The 25,260-nt window shown below is 31.7% G+C and overlaps 4 protein-coding genes across 4 annotated transcripts; 1 reads left to right on the top strand and 3 right to left on the bottom strand.

Annotated features, from left to right (window-relative positions):
* Nucleotides 1-853: 853 nt before the first annotated feature.
* On the top strand, nt 854-4,791 carry HELRODRAFT_169120 (hypothetical protein; the record flags this gene model as incomplete). Its single annotated transcript, XM_009014997.1, has 6 exons — nt 854-942; nt 1,117-1,225; nt 2,887-3,000; nt 4,091-4,243; nt 4,339-4,423; nt 4,637-4,791. The coding sequence occupies 6 exons, from the start codon at nt 854-856 to the stop codon at nt 4,789-4,791; spliced, it is 705 nt and encodes a 234-aa protein (XP_009013245.1).
* A 5,090-nt stretch (nt 4,792-9,881) lies between these two features.
* Nucleotides 9,882-11,738, bottom strand: HELRODRAFT_169119 (hypothetical protein; the record flags this gene model as incomplete). Its single annotated transcript, XM_009014996.1, has 5 exons — nt 9,882-9,908; nt 10,006-10,137; nt 11,220-11,291; nt 11,497-11,578; nt 11,683-11,738. 5 exons carry the CDS (start codon nt 11,736-11,738, stop codon nt 9,882-9,884), a joined length of 369 nt encoding a protein of 122 aa, XP_009013244.1.
* A 310-nt stretch (nt 11,739-12,048) lies between these two features.
* On the bottom strand, nt 12,049-13,854 carry HELRODRAFT_169118 (hypothetical protein; the record flags this gene model as incomplete). The annotated part of the gene is made up of 3 exons (XM_009014995.1): nt 12,049-12,173; nt 13,088-13,247; nt 13,831-13,854. The coding sequence occupies 3 exons, from the start codon at nt 13,852-13,854 to the stop codon at nt 12,049-12,051; spliced, it is 309 nt and encodes a 102-aa protein (XP_009013243.1).
* A 5,865-nt stretch (nt 13,855-19,719) lies between these two features.
* On the bottom strand, nt 19,720-24,848 carry HELRODRAFT_169117 (hypothetical protein; the record flags this gene model as incomplete). Its single annotated transcript, XM_009014994.1, has 5 exons — nt 19,720-19,797; nt 20,278-20,472; nt 20,541-20,697; nt 22,071-22,189; nt 24,741-24,848. 5 exons carry the CDS (start codon nt 24,846-24,848, stop codon nt 19,720-19,722), a joined length of 657 nt encoding a protein of 218 aa, XP_009013242.1.
* Between the last annotated feature and the right edge of the window lie 412 nt (nt 24,849-25,260).

Raw genomic sequence — 25,260 nt, 5'->3', positions numbered from 1 at the left:
TAGGGAAATTTTGACTTTGTCAAGATGAACTTTGACGTTGTAAAAATTAACTTTGGTGTTGTAAAATTGAACTTTGATGCGAATTAGGTGTCAGGTTTCTTAATTGGCTGGTCATCTTCTTTGGTCTCCTTTTCTTCATCGATAGCATCATATTCTTTTTTGTCACTATTTACGATGCTAGTTTTTATTACTTCTTTGTTTTCGTTGTTGGTTAAGCGCCGGGTTGGAAGTGAGGTTGTCATTGTTTGTTGTATATTTATTTTTGGTTTATTGATGTGAATTAGGACTGCTTCTGCAATTTTAAGATGCGTGTAGTTGTTGTTCTGGTATATTACTTTGGTGTTGCTGTCGAGGATTTCACGGCTAATTGTGATTGAGAGTGTTATGGCCTTATTTGCAGCATGAATTCGAAAAATAAGTTTATTTTGAATTTTAATAAACTAAACGTTCACCAAAAAACTTTAGTGAGAAAAATCGAAAAAACGAACTACAAACATATTAACGCCAAACATTCGGTAGAATTTATAGAACATTGTACAAATTATGGTCTATTACCAATATATATATATATATATATATATAAATTGCATCAATTATGATAATTAATCAATTAGAACTCCACCACTGGGGCTGCAATCCAGCAGAGTTCGGTGCCGGTCCCAAGTCAGGGTAAAGAAGGAGGGTTGACAGGAGTTTGCTACACTGTTTTAAAAACGCTACAAACACAATGATAAACACAAAAGCAAATAACCATACCGACTCGGTCGTCGCCCGGGACAACAAGAACCGCATTGCAGCTTTGAGGACTAGGAGCTACAATGAAAAGTTTGTTACTGAGTCCTAAAGAGGTAAAATGAAGATGAAATTCACAGTTGGAATTTGGAATGGGAGGTCACTGTGGCAAGCTGGAACATATGCGATGCTGAAAAAAGAGTTTGAAAGGTTTAGATATGATGTGGTTGGTTTGTGTGACGTTAGATGGACAGGAAGTGGAGAATTGGAGTAAGGAAAACTGTTATGGTCAGGCACAGAAACCGTGCATATTTATGGAATAGGAATGATTCTTAAATAGAAAGCAAGAAGAGCATTAATTGAATACAATCTCGTAAATGACAGGTTGATGTATGCCAGATTCAAAGGATATCCAAGAGATATTATTGTGATAGTTGCTTATGCTCTAACAACAAATCATTCGGATGATGAAGTTGAAACGTTCTACAAACAAGTGGAAAAACATTGAAAACATTACCAAAGAAAGATGTTAAGATCATTGTTGGGGACTGGAATGCTAAAATTGGAAGTGACAACATTGGATTTGAAAAAGTTATGAAAAAATATGGCGTAGGAGATAGAAATGATAGAGGGGAAAGGTTACTAGAGTCTTTGAAGGACCGACGATTGTATGTCACAAACACAAAGAGGCAAAACAACAACAAATGTACTTGGGAGTCACCAGACGGAAAAACAATGAACATGATAAATTTAATACTGATAGAACAGAAATGGATGAAATTTGTCACCCAATGTAGAGCTTTCCCAAGTGCAGAAAATGGATCAGATCGTCGCCTTGTCTTATGCAACGTCACCATTAAGATAAAACAAAAAGCTTAAAATGGGAGAAAGCATTAGGAAAGTGAGATACAACACAGAAACGATAAAGCAGAAGATGGAGGATATAAAAAATAAAATCGAACATGAACTGGACTCAGCAGCCAATTACGATATGAAAACAAGAGTTAGCAACCTAGAAAAAAATTCTCAAAGCAGCAGGTGAAAGTTGTAAAATCAAAACGAACAAAATAAGACCGTGAATAAGCGATGAAACATGAAACCTTGTAGAAGAAAGAATACCACTAATACTATTCATAGCATTGCTAGAACGAGCAATGGAAAAAATGGAAAATTCGGAATTAGGTAGAATTGACATAGGAAGGAAAACTGTCAAAAATCTTAGGTTAGCAGACGATATAGACCTTCTAGCTTTTAGTGAAGAAGGTTTACAGAAACTAATTAAAGTAACACATGTTTGTGGAAAAGATCACGGGTTGCATATCAACAAAGACAAAACGAAAGTGATGATTACGGGAAAAAGCAGAAACAATGCGGAATTTCAAATAAAATCAGAAAAACTCGAAGAAGCAGACCGGTTTGTGTATCTTGGTAGTCTTATAAACTGTGACAACAACTGCACCAAAGAAATTGACAGAAGGATAGCAATAGCCCATGGAATATTCGCATCATTGAAGGAAATATGGAAAAGTGGAAATATATCTATAAAAACAAAGTTGAGACTGATAGAATTTTGCGTTTTTCCGAGCTTGCTCTATGCATGTGAGACATGGACAATAAAGAAAAGAGACAGACAAATTGGAAGCATATGAGATGAAGTGTTACCAAAATATGTTGGAAATCAGTTGGAGGCAGAAAGTAAAAAATGAAACCATCAGAAATCAACTTGGAAGACAGAAAAGTGTATATGACAAAGTCAGAGAAAGAAAATTGGAATTTTTTGGACACATTTGTGGAATGAGAGAAGACAGATTGATTAAGATGGTACTAATGAGGAAAAGAGATTAGAAGAAAAAAATTGGTAGACCTGCAAAGAAATGGATAGATGACATTACTGAATGGACCGGTGTTGGTATTCTGAATTCAGTAAAACTGGCCAAAGATAGAAACGGTTTTTGGAAAGAAAAAAGGAAAACATAAAAGTAAAAAGCATGCTTTGATGTACACCATCGGCCTCGACGGTCCCTCGATGGACAAAGGAGGATCATTGATTGATTGATTGATTGCATCAATTATGGTCTCCTTCCAGCCATATTTATTTTATTTATTGCTGTCGGTGACTTTGTCAATTTTACTATCTTCTTTATTTGTTGATAGGTTTCTTTGTTCCGGCGGATTACCTTGGTGTTATGTTTTATTGCTTCGGTATCATTTACTTGCTCTTTGGTCGATGTTGCTTTCTTCAGTGTCTTCATCGGTACCATTGGTGTTGTTAGTATATTTTATTATTGTTTTTCTTGTCGAGAGTATGGTGAAATCTTTTGTTGTCTATCAGGGGTTGTTGATGCGAATGGCTTCGGCTAATTTCAGATGGAAATGGCTGGAATTAGAGTATGTTGTTTTGGTGTTTTTGTCCAGGACAGCACCAACTACAAAACGGACGAATCCGTCTTAAAACATTTATAAAAAGTCGAACCGGCTAACCTTTCCAATAAAATAAAACTACAAATTTATTATAGGAATGCAAAGACATCAAACCTTGTCATGAACTACAACTGCACTCCTCAGCATGGTTCGGCTTTAAAACGTAGCCATATGATATATGAATTTACATTCCTTGACGGCTCTGCACGTCAGAATGTTTCATATATAGGAGTAACTGACCATGCACAAAAGGGAAAATTTTATAAAAACACATTTAGAACACACACATAATATTGAAAATACAAGAAAAATCATCATTTAATGCTTCTGGTTGTTGATGTTGGTGGTCTTTGGTTAATGGTAGACGGTTATAAACAAATTTTCTCGAAAACTATTTTACGTTGCCGAGTAAAAACGTGTCGTTTTCACTTGTAATTCTAACGGTTTATATTATAATTAGTTCCAAATAATAGAAATTTGTATTTAAAACTTTTTGTCAAGCGCACGTATATTAATTAAACGTAATCCGTTAGATGTACCTATCTCCGAATTTGCCAGCAAGCTAGTTTCAATTTATGAAAAGGATTCCTGTAATAATGGCTCCTTTACCTGCTGAATTGTTGGAAATTGTGAAAACCAAGGTCATAGAAAAATCTAGCGAAAACATGTTGAAACTCATTGACAGGCTCTTTGAAAAATCCAAAAGTTATCTCCCTTTCTAACAACAACCTTGAAAATTTGTTTGTGAAATTTGACTCAAATAAGAAACAAGTAGTTGAGAAGTCAAGCGACAATCTCCGTAGGTCACTAGATCGTTCTGAGAGGTTGATGAGCAAGTTATTCGAAACAAACACTCATTAGAATGGAAGCCCTCAGCAACAGTTTTGAGCGTGCAGTTTAAAGAATATCTGAAACCGTGACTAACTCAATGTGTCAGATTCATGCCACCTTGTCAACGTTGGGTACTAGCATATCAGAATGCCAGAAGCAAGTTTTTAAGCAGAATGAAACACTATTGATCGTGTCAGTGATAAGAGCCTTGTGGGCGGTGGACCAGGAGCGAAAAGATGAAAAAAGACGAGCCAGTAATGTGATTATATCTGGCTTTGAACAACAACCTAGAATCAATCAATCAATCAATCAATCAATTAGCTTATAAAGCGCTATTTCCGCGATGTTCAACAGCGCTCCTCAATGAATTTTGAAAATAGATGGGTCTTGAGATCCGCTCTGAACTTCGCAAGTGATGGAGAAGTAGTCAGAGAAGTAGGTAGAGATATTGTCACTTCGCTTTGTGAAAATTGTCACTTCGCTTTGTAAAAATTATCTGTCGATTAAGCCGCAGATTATCAAAACCCGCCGAATCAGTAGTGAAAAAATTTGTGTTACTCTTTCAGGTCTTGAAACAGTTGACGATTTAGTATCCTCATCTAGACATCTAGACATTTTATTGTAAAAAATACCTATAAAATATTCCGTTCAGCGCCTGAGACCAAGAAAGTTTTCATCAATCATGATCTTTCCAAAAGACAGGCTGAACAAGCCTTTCTCAAGCGACAGGAGCGACGCCTCATCAAATCCACCGTTGAAAAATCTTCTAAATTGAATAATGACCAGCCTTTTCGTCTCAACAAATAAACCCACACCTCTTCGAATGGCCTTGGCCAATGTTAGAAGCCTACAGAATAAACAGAGTGACTTCGCTGTTTTGTTTTTATCAGAATATAATCCTAAAATTTTTTCTTTCCTATGTCTGCGCTTAGGTGATGTGGGTTTGACTCGGGAGATGTATGGGCTAACATTCTGACTAACTTATCGTTATACTACTTGAATTGTCATTTCTATATGACTGTTAAAGTGTGTGGAATGGTTTGTTCGTTCGTGTTTGTGTGCATGGATTATGCTTAATTGCTGTTGAATGAGAGGTTTGATCAATTGATTGTTGATTGTTTGATCGACCGTCATGTTGACAATTCAACTTTATTATTGTTTTCTTTTATGCTTTTTAATTTCGTGATTACGATATGACACTTATTTAGTATTGAACTTTTTTTCATTTTCTGCTATTTTGTTTATTTGTAATTGTCTGTTCTTTTTTTCTGGCCAGGCAAGTTGCCTGTGTGGTTCTCTGGTCAGTTGCGTAATAAATAAATAAATATTGCTGTTGGACAGATGTCAAACCTTGTTCCATGTATGAAGCAGAATATTTTTTATTAACAATTGTCTAGTTTCGTATATGTATTGTAATAAATGAAAAATTTTATTTTATAGTTAGAATCAACAGGCTAATGTTTTTCATCTTCTTTGTAAGCTGAACTCATATCTTAATTTTATGTTTTTTGAACAACTGACTTCGTATCTCACTGGCTTTTTTTGAGAATAAAAAATTGCAAATTGCAAACAATTTGCAAAAGCATATTGTTTTAACAATGAAGCTTGTTATATGTGAAACACTTCTCACATCGGAGAAGAAAGCTGTTAAAATCCTAATACATTTTTCTTGAAGTATTACATCACGGTTCTTCTGAATGTTTGACTTTGTAGATTTGAACGTCATCACTCAACTTTGAAGTTTCGTGGCTACTAAATGACCTCGTATTCTTACACCGATTTCCCAGACTGCTCATTTATCTTGTTTTTTTTTGACTTTTTCAACCAATATTTTGTATAGCTTTTTTTCTACTTTGGTCATATAGTTGGAAATTGGCAATCTTTTTTTATTACCAGTTTATAGATTTGAAAACCACTGCACCATTCGGTTTTTATTCCACGAATCCGATTCTAAATTTTACAAGTAATGGCCGACAGGTGAAACGTCGTTTGCTTGCCGTACTTCGTGAAATATATTTCATTGACGCCAACTCGGCATTGTATTATTGACTTTTCTAGAGTGTCTGCCTACTTCCTTTAGAGTTCTTGCCAAATTTTTTGTATAAAATATGCATCGGAAAAGGTCTAACACCGACAAGTACGTTTTAAAAAAAATAAATAAATTTTAAATCTCAAAAACCAAATGAAAATAGCAAACTTAAAAAAAATTGAATTCGATCAACACAAACTGTTTAATTACTTAATTACAATTAAAACCTTGCTTCTGCTTAGCCTGAAAATTCTTTTATATTTTCGGGTGCAAAGAAAGACTGTTTAATCATTTTTTTTGTTCATCTACCTCTGATTTACATTTATGAAGTCGGTATATAATTATATTATTCATCGTAGATGCTTTTGCTTTCTCTTTGTCAACAGCATTTTTTAATAAAGTTGAGTTATACGTTTATTTTACTGATTTTTTGTTTATGTTTATTTCTTGACCGAAAAAAATTCTTAGTTTTTTAGACACTATTTCAAATCATTGAACATGTGAATCTGTGATTCTAGTTTCAAAAATATATCTACCAGTTTTAATCTGCTCTACTAAGTTTTTCAATCTCTTCGTTTGATTCACAGGTTATAAATTTCATCAATTCGCAATTTTTGAAAATTCAAAACATTCTACATGAATCAAGCCTTTTAAAATCATTTAGTGTAATGCCCTCCATTTTTGTAGTTTAAGACACAAGTCAAATAAGATGAATAGAAAATTTGATTCTCTACGCAACATCATTTCTGATGCTTTCGTCACGAGTTGGTGTCAATGAAATATATTTAACGAAGTACGGCAAGCAAACGACGTTTAACGTGAGAAGCTTAAAAAACTGACGGCTTTTTGTAGAATGCCAACTTCATTTAGAGATCTTACCAAGTTTTTTGTATAAAATATGCATCGGAAAACGTCTAACACTGACAAGAACGTTTTAAAGAAAAAAATTTTAAATCTAAAAAACCAATTGAAAATAGCAAACTTAAAAAAATTTGAATTCGATTAACGCCAGCTGTTTAATTACTCAGTTACAATTAAAACCTGTGATTATTTTCAATAACTTTAAGTAATTTTATGATAAAATTGTATAAATCATTTTTATTTATAAAACCTTCGCCTCTAAAGCGCTTTTAGCAATAGTGTTTCTTTCGACCCGTATAGTTTCCAGCTTAGCGTTCAATTCTTTGATTTGAGATTTCATATCATGATTGCGTCTTTCAACGTCAGCCATGGTTAGGTTATAATTCAACGTCTGTTCACGAGCCTTTTTGGTCTATCAAATGATAGAAATGAAGATTAATTTTCCTTTTTATTACGCATAGTATGAAAAAACAATTGAGCATCTATTAACATAATCTAATGTAACCGTGAAATAAAAATAGTTAAATAAGAATGTAATTAGCCTGTGGACTAAAAATTTTTAGAAAAAATTTTGACATTTCCAAGGAAACAATAGCTATTAAGAATTTAAAAATTGGTTGATACCGATTTAATTGAAATTTTCTAAAACTGAAATGAATGTATTGTATTGACTATTAACATGAATTTGTCAACTAGAGCGTGCATTGCATACATGATTGCATCACGACAGTTCTGCTATATAAAGATAACGTTTTGTTTTTACCAACTAGCACATTTGTAACTGAAGATACACAGGCAAGTCAATTTTAAAAACAAAGAAGGATAAGTTATATTCGATTGGTTTCAAAATTTGTTTTGAAAATCCTTGCTTAATAAATGTCTCTATTTAAAGAGAACAAAGCGTTCAATTGCAGAAATGATCTCTCTTCGCCAGCTCTAGAACTACAACAAAAATCGTTAAACGTGCATTGCCTTCATCAATCTAAAATAGGCCATCAACTTCGTCAGTGACAAAAGGACCACTTTTCAAGACAATTAAGGAAGTTAAATTCTCTAAGCGGTTGCTGAATTTTATTATATTATTTAACGCACGAGAATATCTCTTTCACTTGCGTCTTTACAATTAACAACGGCAACAAACAGGGTTGTGTCCTTTCGTACACTTTTGTTTTCAATGCTTATCAATTATGTATTCAACTGTAGGAGAAAAGTGTTAAAGAGAATTTTTAAAAATGTTGTTCGCTGTCAATGACGCCTTAGCATTGCAAAAAAAAGCATCAGTTTCCGCTAGTAAAATCGTTCAGAATTGCCTTCATCAAGAAAAATTATAAAAAAACCAATTTGATCATAAATTTTCGACTGCGGCTTCAGACTTGCAAAAGATTCTTTAACTAATACTTTACAATTATAGATTGTTATGATAAAATAAAAAAGACTTAAAAACATTTCAAATTTGTTGACGAAATTCTTATAGTTTCATAATTATTTTGCATTTATTTTAAATCTTAGTTCTGAAAAATGCTGAGAAATAAATTATAAATTTTTGCATTACTGTGCAACGCTTGTTGTTTGTGGCTGTATGAGAAAGTTGTTTTGTTTCATCCGCTGCATGCTAGGATGCAAATTTCGTTGTAGAAATATTGCACTAGAGTAAGGAACATTTCCTTATTTTCAGGTGAAGTGGTTAAATTAAATATAACATCTTTATAACTTCATTTCAGTCCAGTCAGTATTGTGATTATTATAGTTAATTAAAAAATTAAAAAATGGAAACTGTTAAATAAAAATACTAGTTTTGGTGGAAGATGCTAAATTATGATGAAAAAATGAAACATCGAAACAATTAAGGGTACGAAACGTTACCACGATATGCACTGGATTGAAATAAAATTATAAAGATGTTATGTTTCATTTAACCACTTTCATCTGAAAACAAGAAATTGCATAAAAAAACAACCATTCCTTGCATATATATTAATTAATTAATATATTAATTAATATATTAATAATCAATATATGCATACATATTAATTAATTAATAATAATAATTAATATATATGCTAAGATAGCTTGCTCATTTGATATGTAGAGTTATTTTTAAGTACTATATACAAAAATTATGTAAGCAATATTTATTATTCATTTAATATAGAGGTAAAACAAAATGCATGCAAAACAACTTTGAAATATGTTCCGCTTTTTTCAAAATTGAAATTTTAAACAAAAATTTTATGAATAAATTATGGAATCATCAGCTTCGAAGCATATCATTTTTAAATTATTAACATAACAACTAAATGACATTCGAAAAATATTTACGACATCAGTTTATGAAACTTTTATAAGTGAGTACCTTCTTCACTGAGGTTAACAACAACAACAACAACACACGTTTAGACAACATTTTCCCCGAGATCGGGGGTTGCCGTTTGGTTACCTATGATGAAACCGAATGTCATCATAAATATTTTATTGGCTAATTTTTACGCAGGACGCCCTTCCTTACGCAACCACAGTTATAAGCGGCGGGCCTAGCCTTTGATGATCCAACATCACTCACAAGGCAGTGAGGGTCAGTTTAATGTCATAACCTTCTTCACTGAGGTTACAAAAATAATTTGATTTATTCTTTATAATGCAGCTCCGTCAAACGCAGAACTGTTTACTTTTTATTACTTATAATTAAATCTTCGTGCCACAAAGCCTCCACTCTCTACAGGACACCACGGAACACGACGCACATAACTTTATGTATGCACGTGCAAGCAGGCACCCCATCATAAGTGTGTGATGGTCGTTGAGTTTCAGACAAACGGTATTCGAACCAGACCATCGCGTAATAGCAGCGAGAGAAAAGGCACATTATTGGCTGAGCTAAGTCAAATATTTTACCTATATGTATTTTGCCAATGTATTTTAAATTTTCATAAAACTTATATCCAACTTATTTTTTATTTAGTTAATATTTCTGTAAGTCTTCATATAGTAAAGAATTGGATAATAACCTTCAAAAAACCTCCAAACAGTGCTTTTTCTTTTTGTAATCAATTATAAAAAAAAATAAATTTGAAAATCACCATAAAAAGCGCATTACATTCAGAAAACACATCGCGGTAGTTTATTATACCAACCGCCATATCCAGTTTTTCTTGACATTTCAACTTTTCAATGTTGACTCTTTGAAGCATCCTTATTTGATTTCGCAGTTTTCTGTTTTCTATTTGCAAAAACTTCATATCGATTTCCAAAGCTTCTAGTTTTACCTGAAAAATGAAAATAATATTAAAACGGGATAAAAAAAAACAAATTGTAACTTTGTGGGGTTGATATAGTTTGTGGCATTCATTATGGAATTTGTTATTCTGCCAGGGCCTCAATTCTCAGCTGTTCATTAAGCTCATTCATTCTACCAGATTGTACTTGTTATGCTTAAAAATGCAAATATCCATAGACATTTCACAGACATTGAGCTCTTTTAATAAAAAATTAAGAAGCCATCGCATTAAAGAAATGGCATTTATAAAATTTCTGAACAAAAATTACTAATGGCCGCGGAAGCAAAATTTTTTTATTAATTTTACCATTGGAGATTTATGCTAAAACTGCTATAAAATTATTTTGTTGATAAGCAATTTTTAATGTTTACCACCATCATGTTTCATCCCATTCAGCTCTTTGTAAACCAACCGCATTGGATCAATATCGTCAACAAACCTGATATTCTTTACAGTTCTGTCTCCAATATTAATTCTAACCACCTATGTTATTTCCATTTTCATTTTTTGGAAATTTTTGTTGTTGTTGAAATTGTGTTGAAAAGCAGAGGTGATAATGAATCATCTTGTCGATTCAATTTCATTTTTTCAACCAATTCAAGTTTTGAAGCAATTCTTGTTGTTTTTCTTTTAATTTTCAAGGTTGTAAAAAAGAAGGATATAAGGTTATAAAAAGGAAAGATATAAGATTTTAAGAGGAAGGATATAAGATTGTAAGAAGGAAGGTTATAAGGTTGTAAGAAGAAAGGTTATAAGGTTGTAAGAGGAAGGATATAAGGTTGTAAGGGGAAAGATATAAGGTTGTAAGAAAGGATATAAGGTTGTAAGAATGAAGAAGATAAGGTTGTAAGAAGGAAGGATATAAGGTTGTAAATGAAAGGTTATAAGGTTGTAAGAAGAAAGGTTATAAGGTTGTAAGAAGGAAAGTTATGATAATAATAACGATAATAATAATATAATTAATAATAACAATATACGCAGCAACAACAATAATAATAATGTAATAATAATCGTAACTCTACTGTTGAATAATTTATGTTTTATCTGCGATTGTTTATAAATTAATAAACCTTGCAAAAGACTTCATCATCTCTGCCACCAACTTTCATCTTTCCTTTGGCATCAAGATTCAACTGAGATCTCTGTTAAAAGACAAAACAAGCTTTTCAAATTTAGGGTAAAAAAGCCCACGAATCGATCGCCAAAAATGATTCATTAAAAAATTTAACTACTTTTAAAAACATAAACTCTAACGAAACTATTTTAAAATTTTGTCAACAAAAATTTTGTCTCCACAATGTATTATATATGGTGAACAAAAGCAAATAAATAATTTCTGCTTCTTACTATTGTTGAACCGCACATCTCTAATCTAAGCATGTGACGACTTACTATATACAGCTTCAACACAAAGACAACAGCCCTTCTTCTTGCGACATTTTACGATCGAACTTCTCTTTGTCTAATTGCATTGCCAAACACGTTTTCATTTATTTTGTATTACGTAAATAAATACGTTATAAACATTCTTACTTGTTGTTTCTTATATCTAAAGAAACTTGCAACACTATCTTGACAGAAACGACCATTTGGCCAGTGAAAACTGTTTAAAATATAAAAATAACACTCGATTTCAAAAAGCCTATTTCGAGTTTTCACAAATCATCTTCAATGCAGCTTTTGTTTATATAGCTTTTTAAACAAAAAAGTGTAGTTGAATTAATTAATGTCATTTTCTTAATCTTCTTTATGAGAAAAATGACTTCGCGGGTAGGTTTTCTATATCTGCGGTTTTTATGTAAAACTATCGGCTATTTTAATTCAATTATTATTGCATACGTGATTAATTTATGCACTGCATTCTTTGTTACAATAAAACAAAAAGTTTAAATAATAACACTAAAAAATATTTAAATGATATTTGAAAAATACAAAATATGCCTTGTTCATCAGATCTCGTGATCTTATAAATTCGTTTAGCTCCCTCTTCATATTTTCTGTTTCATCTCTGCAATCAGCTAATTCTAATAAATAAATTTAAAGTTTTCAATGTAAAGATTAATTTGAAAATGAATACTGCTTTTAAAAACCATGCTCAACTGTAAAGTCGGGTAAAGGGTAATGATGCTTCTGCGTGTATACGCTAGATTTGTGTATTTGTCCAGGGCGTTATATAAATTCTTAATTAAACTTCCCTTGCCAACACCTGATTGAATGCAAGCGTGAGATCTTAAGTTTAATTGCAACCTCTGATAGTCACACTTCATGGATGTGTATGATTATTTTAACATATAATATAATGATGATCTGACTAAATGCTGTCATTTTATTTATCATATAACAACATGATGTTAATTTGTGAAACTCCTCCAAATATTATCGCACTCAGTCTTAAATAGGAAATTAGGGTAAATCAGCTTGGTCAACTTATGAACGACTCTTACTATGATCGTCTTTAGTTAAACAAAAAAATTTCTAAAAAAACTTAATATTTTTGTTTGCAATTCAAGAAAATATATAATTTAATTTAAAAATATTGTAACATGAAATATAACAGTTTGCACACTTATCAAATTGTCTGACAAAGCTGCTAATAACCGTGCGCTACACATAACACGCCACATGCTTAAATAGTGAGTTTGTTTAAAATATTTCCTTACAAAAGCAAATTGTTCTTCCAATTCAATAACAATCGAAGTGGGTTAATGTAAAACTCAGATAAACTAATAAAAATACTAACAAACGAAATTAGTTGTAAGAAAAACTACAACTTCAAAAAATATAAAACTATGATAATTTATAACATTTTTAATTTTTTTAAATAATAACAAAAAAAAAAGAAATGAATCTCATTAATATTATATAATCTTGTTGTTCGTGTCAACTAAACAAAAAATATTCAACATTTCTTCCAAAAATTTTAGTGTTACAAACAAACCTTTCTCTGCAGAACTCAAATCAACCTTTTGAATATCAAACTGTTTAACGAGAACGTTTTTTTGTTCTTCAAGAGTTTTCACTTTTTGAGTAAGTTTGGTGTTCGTCCACTTCATCTTTGTGATATCTATCCTCAAATTATTGCCCTCCTCCTCCTTGATCTTTGAAATATATTAACATGACAAACATTAACTAAAATATTCGTTCTAAATTCCACATGAAATTAAGATAAAACTGCACTACAAACACCCAACCAAATAAACTAAAAAACGAATCAGAATGTGAAAAGTCAAATGTGAGAAAAAGATGTTGACAAAAAAGGATAACTGAAAAAAATTGTCAATACTTAGCTCAAATTTAATGGTAACTAAGTGAGGAAAAACATGTAAGCATCTCTGCTCTTGTCTGAACTACATCAAGCGTAATGCTCATGAACTTTAACGTTCCTTTCGGTCCAAACCCTCTCCACATTGCTATAATTTGTATATGTCAGCTTTAAATTTCTATAAATCTCTACTATTTTCAAAACACTGTCACTACTTACGTACGTCTATTGTCTTTGCTGCTTCTAAACATCGCTGGACTGCGCTTAACAAACTTCTACACAAAAACCTTCCACCACCTTCACCTTTCTCTGCTCAATACATTCACGATTTTTTAAATAAAAAAAATAAACTCTGTCAGAATTAACTTCAACTATAGCTGCTCTACTGAATTTAAAGATTTTCCTGAATCTAAAAAAACCTTTTTTTCTTGATTGCTTTTCATTTTTTACTCCATTTTCTGAACTTTCATCTATTATTAATGATGTCTTCTTCTTCTTCTTCTTTTGATATCATAAATATTAAAATTCTGAATGAAACAGCGCATATGCTGTACCCTTTTATTCTTAAAATTGTTTATTTGTCTCTTATCACTTACAAGCTTTCTTCTTCTTTCACAAATTCCATTATTATTCCTACTTTGAAAATAACTCTTCAGATACCTCCATGTTATCGAGTTATAACCCATACCTAACTTAACCTTTACACTTAACGTTCTGGCGAATGACTCGCGTCTCAATTATCTAGACGGATATATCTCCAACAGTGCAACTATTGATGACGTTATTACAGCAAAAGCAGGTGCTGCTTTTGATATGGTGAGCGGACGTCTTTGGAAAAAGCACGGAGTTACCCTGGCCACCAAAATTGCGGTATACAGAGCAGTTGTGCTCACTTCACTGCTATATGGCTACAAAAACCTAAGCGGCAATAGTACAAGTGTAAGGATCTGTGAAACATGTGCACGGAGTGTTCGTCTTTTTGCTCATACCAGGATTCATCGCTGACCCAATTCGTCGATTCGACGATGCACTCCATATGTGTGTGTGTGTGTGTGCGTGTGTGTGTGTGTGCGTGTGTGTGTGTGTGTGTATGTATGTATGTATGTATGTATGTATGTATGTATGTATGTATGTATGTATGTATGTATGTATGTATGTATTAGTATTAATATACGCTTTTTAAATTGTTATCTCAAAAGCGCTCATTATCAATGATTAAAACAATTGATGTCAGGAAAACGTAGAGATAAGTCTTTTTGAAATTTTTGACAGAGAGACCAGGCTGTCGCAAATAGCCCGGTAGACTATTTCATACTTCTGGGTCAGCAATCGAAAAATTTCTTGAACCAATCTTTAAACGTGATGCTGGATAGCCCAAAAAGTTTTTATCGTTACGACGTAGGTTGTATGGTTTTAGCAAACGTCGCTTTACGTGTGCAGCTAAATACTTTGGAGCCAGTCCATTTATGACCTTAAACATCAGAGCGAAATATTGAACGTAACTCTTTTATAAACTGTAGTGGAATTACATGATCAACTTTAATAACTTTTCTAATATTTTAATTAGTGTAATCGATTTAATTAGGAATTCATCTTTTTCGTTATGCTTTCTGTAAATCACTGTTTTTTTTGTTAAAAATAAATTGGTGTTATAAAAAACCAATAAAAACCTTCAGCTCATTGGTTTTGAACTGTAAATCACTGGCTAGCCGAGTATAATTAGCCTCCTGTAAAGCTAATTCATTCTGTAGCTTTCTATACGACTCTTGCTGGGAGGAGTTATCTTTCACAAACTTATCAAACAGAAGCTTTAAAAATTCAAATTATACAAATTTTACTTTAATGATTTTAAAATACATCCATTATTTTATCAATTAAAAATTAAATTAGACTATTTGAAACTAATCAACAACTGAATTAAAAGCAAAAATTGAAAACAATTCACAGGTTTTTGGCATCATTTCAGCAGGCTTAAAAATAATAAAGCATCAATTGATTGTTTGTTTTTCTGTTTGTTTTTCTGTTTGTTTGTTTCTTTCTTTGTTAGATAATGACTGTGGAGATGATGAAACCCTTTTAATAAATGATTTGGAAAAGGCAAATTGTTTAGGCAAGTTTTTTAATTCGGTTTATGTAGCTGATAGCACTGATGATGATGATGAAACCCTGACAGAAGAATTTTCCTTATTTGGATAAAAACCAACCAGTCAAAACAAATAATAAAAATTTTTGATTTACATAAATTTGCCAGACCTGACAATATTTATTCAAGGGTGTTCATAAAATGCAATGAATCGATAGACATTTTTTATTTATTAAAATTAACTAATGAAAAAAATAGTTGCCACTAAATTTTCCTAATTTATCTGACATTAACAACATCATTCAGCAAAATATGATGAGCAAAATTGATAAATTAGAGAGTAAACTTAATGACCTTGACGTAAAAAGTCGATCGTCTATTGAATATCGTTAACGAATTCTTCTTTTCAATTTGTCAACTATGCCCTATGATGAAGTTTTATCGACCCCAAATAAAGTCGATTTATTGACGAATTCAGTTGACATTCTTTCATTTAAAATTGATAATAATAAATATTTTCGTCAGCAACCGGTGAGTCAAAGCTGTAACAAATTTTATGGCGAGAATTATGATGTGATCAAGGATGATGTTCGTGATATTAATTCCAATAGCATTAAAAACCCGTCTGTTCATAACTCTGATTTCTATAGTGATTATAGACTTCATTTTCCATGTCTAAACAGCAATAATAATAATAAATCTCAGCTTCAGCGTTTTCGTCAATCTGAACCTGGCGTCTTAAATAATAATGAGACGACTCCAGACACTGATGGCTACAAACTTGTTACAAGTCGATCCGAAAAATTAAAAGTGGCTACTCGAAATCAACAAGCTTTGCGTAAAACCAATAAGGGTAGAGGTGCTAGTCATAATGGGCTGATACAATGTAACAAGTCAACAGTTAAAAAACAGTTTTTCATATTGGCAACATCAAAGAACGCATGTCGAAAAATGTAGATCACCTGAAGTTACACAACATCAACGTGCTAGGATGCTATCCTTTATTCAAGAATTCTGTTGATAATCCGTGCCAAAACCATTGACTGAAGAAGCTATGTCTACGTCGTTCAAGGTTATAATTAATGTCAATGATATAGACAAGTTCAGCAATCCAGATATCTGGCCTGATGGAGTTTTAATTAGTAAGTGGGTGTTTAATGATTTCTCTAAACCCAAAATTCCACATCTTTCAACTACTAACAATAAGAATGTAATTAACAACGGTGATATTGCTAATGTAAAAGAATTCATGGCAATAGTAGCGATGACGTTATTGGCAGTGGTAAAATTGTTGGCTGTTATGACAAAGTGGTCGATGCTGTTGATGGCGGAGGTATCTGCAATGACGAGCACCATACACTGAATACCCATAATGAATCTATCTCCATCAGCAATGGAGGGCAATACATTTTTTGGGAGCCAATTTGATGGCTTCATTTACTTCTTTTTTCACAATTCATTATCTTAATATTATTCAATTACTGATGTACCATGTGAGTTTAAATTTAATCCGAATAATTTTTTAAGTATTTTGCACATAAATTCGCGTAGTCTCTTGCCAAAGTTAAATGACATTAGTTGTGTTATATCAAATATAAATAATCTGAACGTAATTTCTACAACGGAAACGTGGTTAAACGACGATTTTGCGAGTTTAGTAGAATTAGAAGGATTCAATTTTGAATATAGTAATAGAATTTCTAAAACAGGTGGAGGTACCGGTATATTTCTGCAGAAAGATATTAATATATTGTTCGTAACGATTTATGCAGTAAGAATGGGATTTTTGAATGGTTGGCAATTGAGATTAATTGTGTTGCTAACAAAAACGAAAGTGTCATAATTTACTCCATATATCGCCTTTAAATACTAATATAAATTTTTTCATTAATGAATTAAATTGTACGCTATGTAAAATTTGTTCTCGCAAAAACAGAATTCAATTAACAGAATTTACTTAGTAGGGGATTTTAACATCGATCTTTTAAATCAATCAATCAATCTTCGTTTTGCGTCCAGAGACCCGGTTCCCCCGAGGTAGGACGTTGTTTTCTTTGCCATCAACTTTTTGCGCCAAATTAGACGATCAGTTGTATCCATTTCATTTAAATTTAAAGCTTTCATGTCTTGCTCGATTGTTTGCGACCAGGACTTCTTTGGATGGCCTTTGGGACGTGTGCCAGGTACTTCAACATCTGCAAGAGAAGTTATGGCACTGTTTCCACTTCGTTTGACATGACCAAACCACCTCAGAAGGTGTTGACGGCATTCGTCCTTTATATCATCTAAACCAGCACGACGCAGGATTTCGGTAGATTTGATGTGGTCCTTCAGACTAATTTGTTGCATCCATCGGAGCATTTTCGTATCGGTTCGTTGAAGTTGTTGTTCCAGTTTGGTTGTCATTGGCCATGTTTCTGCACCATATAACAACACTGGACGTATCACAGATTTATAAAGTCTTGATCGTAGTGGTAGTGGGATGTCACGCCGCATCAATATAGAGGCAAGGGATGCCATTTATTCCAGGCTGCACGTATGCGTGCTCGAACGGCAGCTTCAGCTGTTCCAGTACAATCCAGAACATCCCCTAGATATTGAAATGATGTGACTTTCTCTACTTTAATTGCTTTAAAAACATTAAACATTCATTACCAATTAAAATATTGAAACTTTTTAGTAAATATGACAGTGTCAAAAATTTAAGGAAAAATTATATCATTTATAAACCATTTTCTAGGTTAAATATTTCTAAATCTTCTATTTTTTCTGAGGGGGTATTATTCTGGAATAGTCTGCCTTCAGATTATATGTTAATTAACAATATCAAACTTTTTATGAAGATTATTATCAGCTGATTAAACGTTATTCAAGAAACATTTATTATGTTAATTTTAGCTACTTACATTTGACAAATATTGACACTTGATTTTATATTACTATTATTTAGACAAATGTTTTGGTCATTCAATGTTCTATATGTTATAATTTGGTGGCCTATGAAGTTTAAACTTGCTTGGTCTCCGAACCAAAGTAACTTGTTTGTTTCTTGGTAAATAAATACTTTTTTGATTGATTGATTGATGATTGGACTGTGTCTATCAACAATGGTGATGAGGTTAACGTCATTTATACAAACATTGAGAAGGCGTTCGATAGAGTACAACATAAAATCTTATTGATGAATGGCTCTTCTACTGGGCGACCAATAGAAGGATTTATTAAATTTACATGCTCAAAATAGACACCTAATTAAACCATATCTGCTATTTACATATAGAATTAAAAGTATTGTGGTTAGATGGATTAACGACTATTTAAGCAAAAGAACGTTTTCAGTAAGAATTGGTGGTTGCTTGTCAGACAGCTTTGATGTCACTAGTGGTGTCCCTCAAGAAAGAGTGTTGGGCCGTATACTATTTATCGTTTATGTCAATGATAAGTTCGATGTGTGTCCTGGAATGGATGGTGTTCAATTATATCTGTACGCTGATGATGCTAAATCGTTCAGAAACGCAAAATGTGTTGAAGATTGCCAAGTTTTGCAAAGAAGTTTGGACTTGTATGAATGGCATGTCAAGTGGAAATTGAGTTTAAATGTGAGTGAATGTGTTAATTTAAATCCTTGGAGTGATTGTGTGAGTCATTCTAATTTTAAATTAAATGGTCCTAATTTATTGTTTTGCCATGAAGTCAACGACCTCGGAGTATTATTTGATGAAAATTTAACTTTTACATGTTATATCTATTCAGCTATTAATAAATCATTTAATAATTTTGGTATGATTTCTAGAAATTTCCATAATATAACTAAATTTGTTTTGTTACGAATATATACAACACTAGTTGGTTCTCACTTTGAGTATGCTGTCAGTGTATGATGGCCTTGGAGAATAAAGGTCTTGAATGGCATTGAAAGAGTACAAATTGGTCAGGAGTTGTTCCTCATTAAAATAAGAAAAAAGGTTTAGGTATTTGAAGCTTCCAGCACTGTTGTACAGAAGCTATAGTGGTGATATGATTTTGGTCCACAAGCTTCTGAAAGAGGTTCCGATCCCAGTCTTCCAAACTTGCCAAGATACGAGGACTCAAGAACCAGAGGCGGCATGTTCAAATTAAGGACGCAGTCGTTCAACAAAAACACCCCGAAATAATATTTTTCTTGTCTTGTTGTGCGTTTGTAAAAAACATTAATAATGTGATGAATGTCGGTGACGTTAATGATTTAAAAAAAGTCTGGATGCTTTCTGGCATGATGTTTCTTACATTTAAGTACTCCTGTCATTGGAAAAGTCTTTTGTGACTGGCAAATATATTATTTAATTTATCTAATTATTTTATCATATTTACATATATAAGTATATAGTTACATGTTCATTATATTGGATTAATTATACTAATGGTTAATATGGCTATAACTTTTATTTTGTTGGTGTAATTTTATTTATTTATTATTTTATTTATAGATTTTTTTTGTTTTTCCTTTTTTTTCACACATGAACTTTCAATGTTTCATGTTAGAGACAGGCATAGGGAAGGAAATCGTGTTTACTGTGCCCATAATTCAATAAATAATTTATTTTATAAAATGTTGAAACAACGAATATTTGTGAAACATCTCCATTACTTATCAATTCAAATGTTATATCAGAACAGATTTAATCTTAACTAACAATACATTTAGAAAGTTTCACATTATTTCAATAATTTAGCGAAGAATCAAAAATAAAAGTCATGAACTTGTCACACAATTTACTGAATTAATTTTAAAAAAATCACAAACTTTATTTTCTTTGGCTTGTTGTTGTTGCTTAGACAAATCACTTTTCAATGATTCAATGGTTGATCGCATAATCAATATTTCACTTGTTTGAGTATCATTTTCATCTTTGGCTTGCTTCAAATCTCTTTCAAGTTTTTCTTTTTTTCTCAATTCTCGTTGTTTCTCCGTTTCTTCCATTCCTAATGTATGTTCGAGCTGTATTACAAAATTGAGATTATTAAACTTGAATGAGAATTTAAAATTTACAAAATGTTACTTGTTACCTCTTTGATTTTATTGAGATTTTCATTATATGAATGTTCCATCAGTAGAAACTGGTGTTGCAGCACTTCATACTTAGTGTTCGCCTGATCTAATTCTATTGCCTTCATCTGCAATTGCTTAGCTGCTTCCTCTTTCTTTTTCACTAAATCCATGGCTCTTTCATGAAAAATCAATGGTTAAATATGTCTTCATATTAATATTTAAATTAATTTTTAAAAAGTGAATTGAAATGAAGTTGTCTTATTCTCTCTTGATAGACTTTTAAAACAAAAAAATACAGGTTTAAATTCTAATTAACATTCCTTTTTATTTTATTGTCAAAAACTATGAATGAGATGTTATGAGATTACGGTCAATTTTATAAAGAACTGACGATAAATAATTCCAATTCGGTAAATATATAAATTATTATTAAATGAAAATAATAAACAGCTTGTGCTGTATAAATGCCTTTGGAAACTTGTTTTTATTTTATGATATATACTTCCACAACTTAACATTTTTAATTTAATACTTATTAAATGCAGAATAATTTGTAAATTTGCAGATGGTAAATTTCAAACTAATTCATTTCTCAATTATCTGTTTGAAATAACTAATTATTAATATTAGATATTTGGTCTTCTTTTTTTCAATTTTGTTAAATAATATCACACAAAATCCTTTTTGGCCTTTTTTTGGTTTTTTTTTCTCTGGATCTTCACTTATTTCATAATGACCTAGAAAGTTCAGAAGGAATCTTTCGTTTGCATAAGTTCTTATGATAGATTTCATAGCGCTGCTGAACATTGTGAATGTGATTCATAACAAAATCTATTGATCGTTTTAGTGGAAAAAAAATTTTGTACAACTTAATTCATCCAAACAAGGGGACTATATAATTTAACGAATAAATTCATGATTCAATTATAATAATTTGAACATACTTATACCTACATTAACTCAGACATGCAAGGTTTGTGACATGGAGGATAATAATTATTAAAGCTTAGATCAGCTTTTTTGCAAAAAAACTTATTATTATAGAAAATACATTATTAATATAACTAAATATTCTAAAATGATATTTCCACAAAAATAATTTGAATTAGTTATTTTTAGATATGTGAAAAAAATATGTGAAAAATAAAAATTGAAACACTGTTGAAAAGCTGGACAATCCAATAAAACTGAGTACTGAAATACTGTAAGACACAAAAAATTGAACAATTAAAATAATGTAAAATGTCTACGTGGCCTAGCTCAAAAATTCCCACGCATGCAAATGGTTATATCATAACCGAAGAAACTGTTTTTATCTAGGCAATTCTGAAAATTAGGTTTCACTTTTCAATTTTTAAAGACAAATAAATTAATGATTTGGCTGATTTGTTTCTAAAAATGATGTTATCATTAAAAACTAACAAAAGGACATTTTAAAAAATGTTTGGATATCTGTCTGATAAATAATTTTGAGCAAAAAAAACTAAAAAAATAGACATGTTAGAAAAAGTTCTTTCAAATACGTTGTTTGAGAAGAAGAACCAGACCCTTCTCCCATCAATTCAGCCAATTCCATGAATTGTTGTTTAACATTTTTTGTCAGGAGACTCGCCTCAGTTTCGTTCTCTTGCGCATTATTCACTAAAGTTCGAGCTGCAGTGAGTTCCTAGTTGAAAAGGTTAATAATAAATTCTATTTTAAATTTTCTGTTAAAAGATGCGAGTCTAGCACGGATATAACATCTTGCATTGGTAAAACTCACCAAGTTAAATATTTTTTAATAAAATCACTTCTATCATACTATCTCTCTATTTTCTAACAATAGTTATAATTTTCTATTTTATTGAAATTAACAAGATATTTGATATTATACATAATAAATAATTTCTGAAATGCAAATAAGGGCCTTATTTCGATTCAACTAATACCGAGTGCCAAATAAAGAAAACTATTGGAGTTCTTAGTATGGTTAACAGATTTCTTTGAGCCTGAACTTGGATCGTCGTCAACGTCAAACCATAAAAAATGTTAGCGTCATAACCATAACAACCGATACATTACTAACAATAACAATAATGCAGTGTTATCATTTTCTTCGGTGTTATTTTCTTTCAACATCAACATTGGTAGTGATGTAATTATTTTTTGTTGTATATTGATTTGTGGTTGCCTGATTTCGATAAGAATATCTTTACCAAGTTTTAAGTGAATGTGATTATTGTTGTATTCATTCATTCATTCATTCATTCATTCATTCATTCATTCATTCATTCATTCATTCATTCATTCATTCATTTTCATTCATTCAATGATCCTCTGTAATCCCTTAAGGGACCGTTGAGGCCGATGGTATTCTTCTATCTCTCCAAAATCCTTTTCTTTCCCTCGCCATCTTCATTGAGCTCAATGTTTCAACCCCCGTCCATTCCGTGATATCATCCATCCACTTCCTCACAGATCTTCCAACTTTTTTCTTCCAGTTCCTCTTTGATCAGTCTGTCGTCTGTCATTCTGCAGATGTGCCCAAAGATACCCAGCTTTCTTTCCTTGACACTTTCATACACAGTTTTTTGTCTTCCAAGTTGTTTTCTCATGGCATCGTTTCTTATCTTTTGTCTCCAACTGATTCCCAGCAACTTTCTATAACAATGCATCTCGAACGCTTCCAGTTTGTCTTTGTCTCTTTTCTTCAACGTCCAAGCCTCACATGCATACATCAATGTAGAAAACACACACGCTTCTACGATCTTTACCTTTGTTTTTGTAGATACCTTACCGTTTTTCAATATTACTTTCAAAGATGCAAACATTCCTCTCGCGATTGCTATTCTTCTATCAATTTCTTTCGAACAATTATTGTCATCAGTTATGAGATTATTGTTGCAGTTGATCATATTGTAGTGTTTTGTCAAGAATTTTGCGAATTGTAATGTTTTTAATTGTAATTGAAATGTTTTGCGTCATTTCTAAATGTGATTTTATGCTTCTTTGTACTTGTTTAGCCCAAGTGCTTTTTCTGAGGTTGACCTAGAACTTCTCCTCTTTTACTTCACAATAACACTTATGTTGCTATTATTATTAACATAACATAATATAGCGTACGATAGTAAAGAGGTGAAAACTATAAAGTCACTATGCCCAATCAAAATAAAAATTAAGTATAATGCTCCAAAACTCACTGCATAAAAAAATTAATTAGCATTCACAATATCTTCATTCAAAACATTCAAAATTTCCAAAGTTCTGTTTATAAAATAATTTATTCTCATATTAGATTCGGGCATTTCCCATCCAGCTTCAAGTTATGCCCACTCGTTATGTAACAACCGTGTGGCTTTAATTTTGGAAAGCTGCTCACGTCAACATTTTTCATCGTTTTTTACAAAAATATGAGGTCACCTCTTAACAATCTAAACTTTAAAGTAGGTAAGCTCAAATGCTTCAGACGATCTTCATATTTTAAATGTTTGCATAAATTGATAATTTTCGCAGCCCTTTCTGTACTCGTTCAATTGTCCATGGCGACTATACAGATGCAGCGTACTCCAGTTGAAATCGAACTGAGGATTTGTATAACATTAGGAAGGAATCCTGTGAGATTTCTCAAGGGTCTGGAAATTAAATCTAATTTAACCTATTGAAAAAACTTTATTAATTTTCTGATTTATATGTTCATGAAATTTTAATGAAAAATCAAACAAAATTTCTAAATTATCAATCTTACTACAATCCTTCAAAGGATACTTATCAATAGCATGCGTACATTCAGACGCCATATTATTTGAACCATCTCACAACGAAGCATTTCTTACCATTTAACTTAAAACTGGATGACTCACACCATACTGATGTACTGATGAAGCATTTAAACAGTTCTGCAAGTTAGGGTTAGGGTTAGTTATTTAAACAGTTCTGCAAGTTACCCGGTCCCTTTCCGACTTTATGACTCTACAAAATTCATCATCATCCGCATACATATAAACCCCCACATTATTCACGCTATCCATAAAAACAACAAAATCATTAATATAAATTAAGAACTATATTGGCCAGCCAAATCGCGTATATACCCATCATCTTCAGTCTTGGTCGTTTCATCCGTCGACTTCAATAATTGGATAGCATTGTTGATTAACCCTTATTAATAAAACCGTGTTATCGATAATAATCAAATAAATTATTATCTAAAAAATATAATTATCTGCAAGAATAGTTACCGCCTCCATCAATCTGCAACACACACAAGTCAAAGATATCGATATATAATTATCCCCCGAATCCCTATCCACTTTCTTATAAATTGGTACAACACTATTTCTCCACATGTCCTATATAACCCCAATCAGATGATCCATTAAATAAGTAACATAAATAATGACTGCATTCAAACAAACAAAACCCTAGCATGGGTATTGTCCGGCCCAGCCGATTATATATTTATTTATATATTTATTCAATTTTTTGATTTTATAATTTTATTTAAAACATCCAATTATTCATATTTAAGATCAAACATCTCTTTTTCAACAAATTTATTTTCTATTTGATAGTTCACTATTTTAATATTAAAACAACCATTTTGTGTTTATCAGAATAAACAATATAGGCTGTTTCAAAATAGGCGGCCACTGTATTAGCTTTATCATTATAATAGACTAATATTATTTTATTAGCAACGCCATCCAAACTATACAATTGAAGAAGCTGCTTCCAACAATTATTAACATGCCTCCATAA

The sequence above is a fragment of the Helobdella robusta genome (assembly GCF_000326865.2).
Source record: "Helobdella robusta unplaced genomic scaffold HELROscaffold_15, whole genome shotgun sequence".
NCBI classification, from domain to species: Eukaryota; Metazoa; Annelida; class Clitellata; order Rhynchobdellida; family Glossiphoniidae; genus Helobdella; species Helobdella robusta.
Note: the sequence above shows the minus strand (reverse complement) of the source record. Positions and strands in the feature narration are given on the sequence as shown.